The 11,316-nt window shown below is 40.8% G+C and overlaps 1 protein-coding gene across 2 annotated transcripts; it reads right to left on the minus strand.

Annotated features, from left to right (window-relative positions):
* Positions 1 to 1,548: 1,548 nt before the first annotated feature.
* SERPINB13 (serpin family B member 13) lies at positions 1,549 to 10,516 on the minus strand. Of its 2 annotated transcripts, XM_032151684.2 has the most exons (7): positions 10,352 to 10,516; positions 9,430 to 9,516; positions 6,405 to 6,533; positions 5,910 to 6,027; positions 4,397 to 4,539; positions 3,710 to 3,865; positions 1,549 to 1,953 (listed from the first exon to the last, which is right to left on the minus strand). In XM_032151684.2, the coding sequence occupies exons 1-7, from the start codon at positions 10,514 to 10,516 to the stop codon at positions 1,549 to 1,551; spliced, it is 1,203 nt and encodes a 400-aa protein (XP_032007575.1). The 2 variants fall into 2 exon arrangements, with proteins under 2 accessions (XP_032007575.1, XP_032007581.1); XM_032151690.2 differs by lacking the exons at positions 5,910 to 6,027; positions 6,405 to 6,533; positions 9,430 to 9,516; positions 10,352 to 10,516 and adding an exon at positions 4,656 to 4,719.
* Positions 10,517 to 11,316: the final 800 nt, after the last annotated feature.

Raw genomic sequence — 11,316 nt, forward strand, 5'->3', positions numbered from 1 at the left:
CTGGATATTGGTGAGGATTTGAAGACACTAGTTTTAAACATTCCTGGTGGGAATATGAAATGTCATGTTGGAAAACAGTTTGACAGTTTCTTACAAAGCTAACTATTGATTTGTCATATGGCCCAGCAATTTCTCGCCTAGGAATCTCCCCAGCAGAAATGAAAACATATGTGAACACAAAGATCTTTATTTACATGTTCAGAGCAACATTATTCCTAACAGCCAAGAAGTGGGAACAATCCAAATGTCCCTCAACTGGTGAACCTATAAATAAAATAGGTCTTTTCCACGCAATGGAATAGTGTTCGGCAATAAAAAATTAAGTGTCAATACGTACTACAACAGATGAACCTCAAGAACATCATGCTAAGTGCAAGATGCCAGACACAAAATACTACATGTAGTATGATTCCATTTATATAAGATGTAGAAAGAAAAACTCATAAAGACAGAAAACAACTCAGTGGTGCCTAGGACTGGGAATATTAATAGGTATGAGGAAACTTCTTAGGGTCATGGAAATATTCTAAAACTGGATTGCGGTGATGCATAACTCTAGAAATTTACTAAAAGTTAATGAATTATAAACTTACAGTGTGTACATTTTATGGCATGCAAATTGTAGTTTGACAAAGCTGTTAAAAAATAAGCCAGTTATGTGATCTTGTTAAAACCTGGAGGAAAAAAGTGAAACAAGCCAATAATTAAGAGCATTAGGAATAGATGCAGAGCTTTTCAAAAAGCATCTTCAGAAAATATCATTTGGTAATACTCCTACCTCACTCACAAAAAAAAACCCAGAAAAATGTAAATGGAGAAAAAAAGGGAAACTTTTCTAAAAGTTATTCCAAATATTTACCTTATAAAGTCTAAAAAGTTGAGAGAGGAGGAATACTGATCAACTACATCATTTATCTTCTCAAATACCACATTTATTACACAATATCAAAATGCTTATGCATCTAACAATGGATGATGTTAGAATGGAAGATGAAAATACGGGCATCCTCTCCATCTGGTATATTGTTTTATTTTGTCCTGGCATTGGAGGTTTAATTAATGTTTTGCTACTGTATTCCTAAATTCTCTTTCCTATGTGCGATTTGCCACAATATCTGTCGGGGAATAGTAACATGAGCTGAGTAAACTATTGTTTTATTTTACTTGTGTATTATAACATGTCAAAATACTAGAATTACAGAGGACCCCCAAAATTACTAGTTCGTACTCTTTACTGGAGAGACTTTCTCTCCTTTCGTGTGCACAAAACTACAAGATACCGATTTACTTTCAAAGGAAACCAAGGGGAGATTATCAGTGAGGTTTGGTTTGACTCACCTTACGCATGGCACAAAGAAAAGGACATTTCACTTTCAAGGATGGTTATAAACACACACATTATTGGAGTCATTAAATCATTGATTTGATGGCCACGACTGGAAATGCAAGTGAGACAACATTTAAAAGAATGGACGATTTTCATAATCATATGAGTAACACTGGTAGTTGTTTTTCACTAAAAGCAGCAATGCCATGGCAACGATCAACTTAAGGAGAAGAAAATCTGCCGAAGAAGAGGATGCTGTTGGATTCATTGTGCCTGATGAAGAACAGGAAGGGATGATTGCAGTGAACATTTTCATGACCTGGGGCGGATGTGACAGTAAAGCCTATGCCAGTGGCAGCTGCAGCCTCGGTGCCTTCCTCAGTCACCGCCACAAAAGAACTGTGCAGGAACTTCTGGGCGTGCAACCCGGAGCCTGACGACATTCCCGAGTAGTCGGCTTTGTGCTCACTGAAGGCATCGCCCATGCCCATGGCAGCCAGGACCGCCTCTAGGTCATAACTGTCCTCCACCTCAAACCGGGGCAAGTGCAGATTCACCCTTCTTTCTTCCATATGCCCTGGACTAGTCCACTCTACCAATTTCTCAGGACTTATTTTATCTATTATCTGTTTTCAAAAAAAGAAGAGTAGAATGGTATGATTATCAATAAAAATCTAAAACAGTGTAACACTGATTTGCACCAGTCAGAAGTTATTAATTTTAGTAATATTAAAGTGGAAATTTTATTTCACTAGATTGTTGTCTTTATACTGCAGGCGGTTGTCTTATATTTCTCCATTTAAATTATCTGTGTATATGTGGAAATCCAATAGCATTGAATACATTTTTAAAGATTAAAAATAAGTCATTTCTTATTTTATCAACCTAGTATATATCTCATTTTAACTACCTCTCCTAGTCTTTGAATGCATATATATTTACATAGTTGCAATCACAGTGAATGTCCATTTTATTTGATAAAAAGTAAACTTTTTCACACTACTGCATATCTCTCCTATCTTCAAACAGCTAGATAATATTCTTATGAAGTTGATAAATTTTTCCCAATATTTAGCTATTCATTCACTTTACACACATTTAGTCTGTATCAGGCATTGTGATAGATTTGATAGTTACTAAAGATATAAAAATAATAATTATGATGAATTTCAAACTGGGCATTCCAGTGTATTTAATACCGAAATAACTGATTTGACTCAGAAAGGCAATTTTTTTCTTCTGCATTATTTCTTTGGAGTAATTCCCACAACTGGGCTTTTTGAATCAGAAATACTCCTAAAGCTCTCAGACATATATTCATTTTGCTATCCCAAAATATTTTCCAACTTAAAATGCTACTAGCAATATTTCACAGAAGTAGCACAGCACCTGGTAGTATAAGAAGATAGCAGTTATCATTTGTTGAGTGCTTTCTATGTCCTGTACCCCTTCTAAGCTACGTTTCTCTAATCATTCCAACACTGCGGCACATTAAGCACCATGGAGCCGTCTTCAGAGATGGGAGAGTATTGAAGTTCAAGAAAGTTAAGAAGCTTCAAGGGTCAAAAAGCCACTAGAGAAACAGGATTTGAAACAAAACTCTCCTGATTTTCAAAATACAGGACACTAGTCACAACTTATTTATTATTTATTTATTTATTTATTTTTGAGACGGAGTCTCGCTCTGTCGCCCAGGCTGGAGTGCAGTGGCGCCATCTCGGCTCACTGCAAGCTCCGCCTCCCAGGTTCAAGCTATTCTCCCACCTCAGCCTCCTGAGTAGCTGGGACTACAAGCGGCCACCACCTCACCCAGCTAATTTTTTGTATTTTTAGTAGAGACAGGGTTTCACCATGTTAGCCAGGATGGTCTCGATCTCCTGACCTCTTGATCCGCCCACCTCAGCCTCCCAAAGTGGTGGGATTACAGGCGTGAGCCACCGCACCCGGACCTCACATAATTTTTTTAACCACAAAATGGGTGAGACTAAATCAATGGTGTAAGGATGTAAGAAAGAAATTCAAAAGCTCCAAGAGCCTACTGAACAGTGTGCAGAATTGGTTGTATATATGCATATGTGATTTTTTTTTTCCAGGAAAGGGGTCCGTAAATATCAACCATTTCTCAGAATGGTGGGTGATCTTTAGGACTCCCATATAATCTTAAATGTTCATTTTAGTTCATCCCAAACATTCTAGGATTAGTTGTTCTCAATAAACCTGACCCATACTATTCAATGCTCCCCAGTACACATCCATCTGTAGCTGCTGGAGAGTGAGAAACACTTTCTATTTGACACCGCTGGCCAACAGCTCCTACTCAGAAGCCCTGAGACAAAAAGCCTTAGGAAATGAAAGCAAGAATAAGGAGATGTAAGCGTTTACCTTCTCCAGGCCATCGATGTCGTTGGGCAGAAGCACAAACATGCTTAGGTCATTGTTTTTATATGGAATCCCTAGAATTTTGGCCTGCAAGTCCTCCAGGAAAGTGAAGCTAAAGGAATGGCTCTGTGTCATCATCTGTACAGATTTACTTGTGCTCTGCAACAAATTAACAGAGCACACAATATCAAAGGACATAAGACCAAAGGCATTAAGGCAACCAAGTTAGTTCATCAAAATAATTAGCTCAATCTAAAATAAAACCCAATATCAGAGTCTCAGAATGAGCATTTACTATCTACCAGTATGCATCTGCTCAAATATAACTTTAGATTTTTTGGGGGGGGTGGGGGATGGAGTCTCACTCTGTTGCCAGGCTGGAGTGCAGTGGCGTGATCTTGGCTCACTGCAACCTCCACCTCCTGGGTTCAAGCAATTGTCCTGCCTCAGCCTCCCAAGTAGCTGGGACTACCTGCATGCACCACCACACCCAGCTAATTTTTATATTTTTAGTAGATACGGGGTTTCACCATGTTGGCAAGGATAGTCTCGATCCCTTGATATCGTGATCCACCCACCTCGGCCTCCCAAAGTGCTGGGATTACAGGTGTCAGCCACCACGCCCAGCCATGAATTTAGACTTTACATTCCATGTGTAAGCACATCACGAAAATAAATTAAGGGCCATACCTTATTCATCCAAAATTTCTCTTCCTTAGTATTTTCTTTCTTAAACTCCCTGTCCCATTGCCCTTTAAAATAAACCGTGTTCACCAGCACCAGCTTGGTAGAGCTACTAATAGAGCCATCTGGGAACAAGTCCTTGATTTTTTCTGCAAATGAAGAAACAGAAAAATGTTGGCCCATCTTCCAAATGGCAAGTAATATGTATGACAGATATGATGCAGATGGACTTGACTGATCATTAAAAACCCAGCCAAGTCAGCACCTGAGGGCCTTGCTGACAAAGGGTTCGCTGGCAGAATCGACGGGGAAGTTCTCATTTTGCCCATTGCCTATTTATCCCACTGGATAAATTGAGGTTCATGGTTAAGAGTCCGGACTCTGGGGTCAGATGCCTCTGTTAGCATCCAGTTTGCCTCTTACCAGCTGAGTAATCTTGGGCAAGTTATTTAAACTCTCTGTGCCTCAGTTTCCACATCTGTAAAATAGGAATAAAATCTGCCTCATAGGGTTGTTGAAAGGAGCAAATGATTTAACACATGTAAAGCTCTTAGAACACCATCTCACACATAATAAGCACTCTGTGTTAGCTATTATGCTTACCATTCAATGTAGTTACCACCTGATATTGAGGGATTACTTATTATATTGGAGAAGGAGTTGGTATTTTTGTCTCTGAGTTCAGCCTATCCCACAATAAATTCTAAAAAATACTGTTCAACCAATTTTTGAAAGATCCTATTTTTTCTGCTTCTTTCATTTCCTTTCTTCAGACCAAGCATGAGGGCAAAAAAAAACACATTCTGAATAACAAAGGTCTCTCTGATAATTGGTATAAAAATGGAATCTGAAACTCTAACACTAAAGTATCAGCTATTGCTCCCCAAGGTGAATTTCCACATTAACATTTCTGTGTAGATTTCTCATACCAGGGGATGAGAAAGGAAGAATGGGATAAGAAACTTGTCAAATCCTCTGCTGTGGGGAGGGCTGTAGGTTGTCATTATCCCTGCACGATGCTCAAGTGAAGATGAAGACTAGGTGGCCCCAGCTGTGGATGGGAACGACAAGTCTTGATGGGAGAGCTGCGTGTTTCTCATTTAACACAGACAGAGAAAAACTCAGGAAGAAAGGCTCTGATATAAAGGAAAGAATGAAACCCAAGACAGGCATCATCCCATTTTCAGGACTCCCAATATATTGTGATCCAAGGCTATGTGTAAACAGTTCTCCAGCAAGTGTTTCCATGCATTTGGCTTCATGCAGTCCCCCTACTGGCTCCCCTTGGCCGCTCCACATTTGCTGAAATTGCTCCACCATCTGCAGTGCCCTCCCTACCTCCTAGGCCCAGGCTTGCCCTTCCAACCCTGCAAAACCTATCTCAAGTCCCTTCCCAAAGCTTGTGCACCTCACGCAGTGACAAGTCCAGGGCTTCACTCACAGCAGGTTGTCAAGAAGTGTTTTTTGTTTGTTTGTTTGTTTTTGTTTTTTTGCAATGAATGACCCACCCATACTCTACCATTTGTTTTGCTTTCAACCCAGGAATTAATCTTCTTTCGACTTTCATCTGCTGCGTTTACAAAATCAACAGGTTCCAGAGATGCATGATAATATTTTTCAACATAATCTAAGTATTTCTTTAGGAGAAACAAGGAAGGAATAAAAAGAGGTTAAAACTCAATTTATCAATTGCCAACATCTCTAAATAAATTTATGTATACATTAGGACGACTAATACAGTAAGACAAATTTTAAGGCCCTGGGCATCTCACATTGAGTTCCTGCATGCACATTTTTATGCAGCTATTCTGGGGATGAGGCAAAAATCAGGTTCAGATTGCCAGGACTGAAAAGAAGCTCCCTGCAGTTCTGAATGTCTGTAGATCAGGATGGAAAAGTACTGCAGGGATGTGGCCAGAGCCAGGCAGCACGACTTCAGGACCCACAGTCCTACCAGGGCCATTTGGCCATTCCAGAATACCACTCACAGATATGGTAGGCACAGCAAACTTACTTGAAGGAAGAGGTATGTTTTCTCCCCAAACAGCCTGTTGGTTATGTTCAGTTCATAATCATTAGTGAGTTTGCTTATTTCAGTCAAAAACTTTTGGAATTGTTGATGTACTGCTTCTGTGTTCTCAATCTTGAAAATTAAAACAAAATCTCAACAGGTTATCTTGGCAAAAGCAAGCCTAGATTCTCCCCTAAGAGGATGTGGCTGCTGCGTCTCTCCCTCAGTTTGTCAGCCTCAGGGGTGATCCCTGTGTTTGATGTGGCCCCTGGATATCAGGTGGTCTTTACCCAAGTCATATGATAATGTGAATTATGACCAATCGCAGCTCCAGAGAGAAGCCTTCTCTGCCAGCCCAACACCACAGATCTTGCTTTTATAACTCAAGTTGTGCGGTTTTTTGGTCTCAAATAAAAGTACTCACTAAATGTTCAATAAGCTTGTTCTTAGCTCCCCACAAGATTCTAAGCATCTAAGGAAAGTAAATGATTTCCCCAGACAATTCTCATCTATTGAAGTTTGGAAATTTTTCCAGATAGTGAATAAGAAGAGTGATTCCTAATGGTATGAGTCACTACACATTGGGCTGAAGTGAGATTTATCCTTGTCTCCAGGGGGAAAAAAACTCTTCTGAATATTTTATGTAGGGCCCGTCAGTTTTCTGATTGAAGGTTTCATATTCTATGTTACCTGAACAGCATATCTAGAATGTCATTATTTCAACATATAAATATAATAAATATTAATTAATATTAATTATATATTATATATGATACCTATTTCAGCAAAAATAATATATTAAAATAAATATTTTGTATTCTTTTCTCATACTAAATTATTGAAATATAATATGCATTTTATACCTGTAGCACATCTCGATTCAAACTAGATATATTTCAAGTGTTCACTAGCCACTTGAGTAGCTACTATACTGGATAGCTTGGGACTAGATAAACTCTCGCCCAGGCAAATTAGGAGGCTTGTATTAAAAAGGCCATTTTTGCATTGTTTGTAGAAGGAAGGAAGGAAGGAAGGAAGGAAGGAAGGAAGGAAGGAAGGAAGGAAGGAAGGAAGGAAGGAAGGAAGGAAGGAAGGAAGGAAGGAAGGCCTGCCCCATCAACAGAATAAATGAGGAAATAGCTATAAAAATGAATCAAATAGGGCTATAAGTATCCCCTTAAAACAGATGAATCTTATAAACACAATGCTAAGCCAAAAATAATCAAGTTCCAAAGAATAATGACAAAAATATGTGGTATGTAATGAAATAATAAATACGTGGGAATAATGAACACCTAACCCACAATAGTGGGACTTCCTCTCTCAGGAGAGGATGGGGGTGTGCTCAGGGAAGGTGTTATACATCAGCCTAAGGGGCATCAGCTGATTTGGTAATGGTTTATTTCATACACTGAAAAGAGGGGTTAAAGTGTGTTTATTAGGCCGGGCGCGGTGGCTCACGCTTGTAATCCCAGCACTTTGGGAGGCCGAGGCGGGCGGATCACGAGGTCAGGAGATCAAGACCACAGTGAAACCCCGTCTCTACTAAAAATACAAAAAAAAAATTAGCCGGGCGTGGTGGTGGGCGCCTGTAGTCCCAGCTACTCGGAGGCTGAGGCAGGAGAATGGCGTGAACCCGGGAGGCGGAGCTTGCAGTGAGCCGAGATTGCGCCACTACACTCCAGCCTGGGCGACAGAGCAAGACTCCATCTCAAAAAAAAAAAAAGTGTGTTTATTGCATTTTTCCCTATACCTTTTGCACATATGTCTTGAGATTTTATCAGCATTTTTTAAAAGCAAGATTGAGAATACTCTGAATTTAAATAATAATCAAATGGGTACATGCCAAGCCAGTCTCTGGACAAATTATTAAATGAGGAGATTGGAGTAGATGACCTCTAAGATGTATTCTAGTCCTAATATCCTTTCAGTCAGTAATTCTATTCTCTTCATACCTCTGTGGCTCCCAGGAAAATTCTGGGGAATGGGCAAAACTGCTAGACAATGTGTACGTGTAAGCTGTGCCTTACACAAAGCTGAAATTCAATTCCCACCCCAGTCATCTAGCCCTTCACATTGGAATAGGGCAGCTATCCAAAAGAATGAGCCGTTTTCTAATTTGCACAAAGGTTCTACATGGGCTATCATGGCTGAGAAAGAATGTGCTCTGAAGACAACTGCACTCCTCAGTTGAGGGGACACTGCAGTGGCCATATGACCCAACTTGGTTGCGCAAACCCTGAAAGGAAGCCTGACTCTCCACAGGTGCAAATGAGCTACCCACAGGACCTAGCCTTTTGGGGTTGTGAAATGAGCAGCTCGTATTGCTGGGTGATCTGAGCCATGGTTTTATGAGGGTCTGGAATTGCACTATGACTACTGTCAGAGCATCTGTGCCCTTCCCAAGAGTGCTAACATCTGATCCTAGCCCCGACCTAATGGGCTTATTCCTTTCCCGTGTTTGAGTAGACTCTCCTTTGAGTGGCGAATACAGGAACACTGGAGCTGGAAAAGACCTCAGGAAGTCATTGTGCCTGTACTAATTTTTTAAATACAACATCAGCAGGGGGTTAAAAATATGAGTGGAGTTTAGCAATAATATCACCTACTGCTACTACTGCCGCCACCACTGGCTCAGTTACCAGATGCCTCTATTGGGCACTTTACAGAGGCTGAAAGAAGATAAATAACTTGCCCAAAGTAGCATCACTCTTAAGTGACTGAGCCAGGACTTGAACCTAAGTCTATTTAACTCCTAAACCCATCCCCTCTGCTATGGGAACTTTTCCGTCTATTAGCCTTTACCAGTTCTATCATAGCGGTATTGTCCATTATACCTAAGGTCTCTTCTCAATACTAAGGGGTTATTATTATTATATAATCCTTACTACATTATTTGTCCACAGTGATTGCTATTACTTAATAATAAAGCAACAATATTGCTTTCATGCCTTTCTCAGTCCTTTTCCCCAGAGAACCCACACCTAAAATGCAACTCTGTTGTAGTTTGTAAAACACATCTCCCCACCTCTTTTCCTTCAGCCTTTATTCTTACCACCTCTTTTTCTTCAGCCTTTATTCTTGAACTCTTCATGTCTTTTTCAGAGTGAAACACCTGGAAGAGATAGAAAATATTACCGTGGTGCTCAGAGAAGAGAAAACCTCACACAGAGTCAGTCAGGGGAGAGTGGACGCTTGTGAAAGAAACCTCGGTGGTATACGAGGTGACATTCTTTCCTTGCAAAATCATGAAAAGGTCTGTGTTTACCTCTGATTTTTCTTTTTTGTGTGTGTGTGTGATGGAGTTTCGCTCTTTTGCCCAGGCTAGAGTGAAGTGGCATGATCTTGGCTCACTGAAACCTCTGTTCCTGGGTTCAAGAGATTCTTCTGCTTCAGCCTCCCGAGTAGCTGGGATTATAAGCACCTGCCACCACGCCCGGCTAAGCTCATGCCTGTAATCCCAGCACTTTGGGAGGCCAAGGCATGTGGATCACCTGAGGTCAGGAGTTCGAGACTAGCCTGGCCAACATGGTGAATGCCCATCTCTACTAAAAATACCTCTGATTTTTTTCTAAGGAGCTCGTATTGGCTTATGTGTTCCTCTGTTCATCTTGGATGTGTCATTTTTACCCTTGTGGGGATTACATCACTTTTTCCATAAGTACTTTTCATGCTCTGTCTTAATTATGAGTGCAATGGCTTTGGACAAGGTTACTCAACCAGTCCCTACTCAAAAAAATTTCAAGCATCTGGGAGCAGTTGGGGAGATGGTATTTGGAAAGGGAAGAGGGCTTTCCTGATAGATCTGAAATTGCTCCCTGTCTTGAAAGTCTTTGTTTCCTGGTCCACAGGTCAAGATGAGCATATTTTTAAGATAATGCAAGAGGGCTGACCAACCCCCCAAATGAATTTGTGCATAGAAAACAAGGAAGCCCCCGACTGCACCCAACCTCCTCCAACTGGGAAGCGGTGGCTCCTCGGGTCCCCAGGAGGAGCATGCCAATGGCAGTCAAGATGCCCACAGGGGAAAAGAAGATGTTGCCATCATTTGTTTTCTTCAGCTCTTCAAAAAGATCAAACCCAAGTCGAGTGCTGACGGCGCCGAGTGAATCCATGATGATTTTAGCAAGATCTAGAACAGCAAGAACAACAATCAAAGCTGAACATTTGAATTACTCTGTGTCAGGGGAACCCTTCCTGCTTCTATTCCTCTTCTCGCATCGATCCGGAATATAGTGATTTCCACCCTCTTGGTGAAAGGTCGCTGCTGCCTGCTTCTCACATCCTCTCTTGGCCTTCTCTTGCCGGGAGACATCAATCAGTCCGCTGGAGTCTTCCAGCATCCGGTGGTGCTCAGTTCTTATTTCCCCGGGGAGCAGGGTTAATGTTTTAATAGCTTTATTCTCTTGTTCTCTGTCTGAACCTGCCTGCCTCTGCCTCCGCACAGCCTCCTCTTCATGGAAGCTTCCCCACGTAGACCCAGCCCTTGTCCAGGCAACACCAGTTTGTCCAGATGTGGGGTCCAAGCTAAGGCAGGGGGGTAGGCACAAGAATCTCCATGGGCCTCAAGTTCAAGCAGTGCTCTCAGATCCAACCTTAGCAATAATAAAGCCAAGACTTGAATCCTTATCTGATACTATTTCTCAATTGATTCAGAATTCAGCCCAGAGAGTGACAGGATTGATTACATCTCTTAAACCCCTTTCCCTAACTGCATAAAAACTTGACTCTGGGTTGAATTTTTTTGAAGCAGAAACCGCATATCTCTGGTCATGAATTATTAGGTGGAGATAAAAGGATTTTCTTTTTTTATGCTTTTCTGTATTGTTTTAGGCTTGTACATGAGCTTGCATTACTTTTGTCCTTTCACAAAAATAATTTTTAAAGAGCAATTAATATTTGCCAAAAATAAATA

Source organism: Hylobates moloch, unplaced genomic scaffold, assembly GCF_009828535.3.
Source record: "Hylobates moloch isolate HMO894 unplaced genomic scaffold, HMol_V3 SCAFFOLD_5, whole genome shotgun sequence".
In the NCBI taxonomy this organism is placed as follows: Eukaryota; Metazoa; Chordata; class Mammalia; order Primates; family Hylobatidae; genus Hylobates; species Hylobates moloch.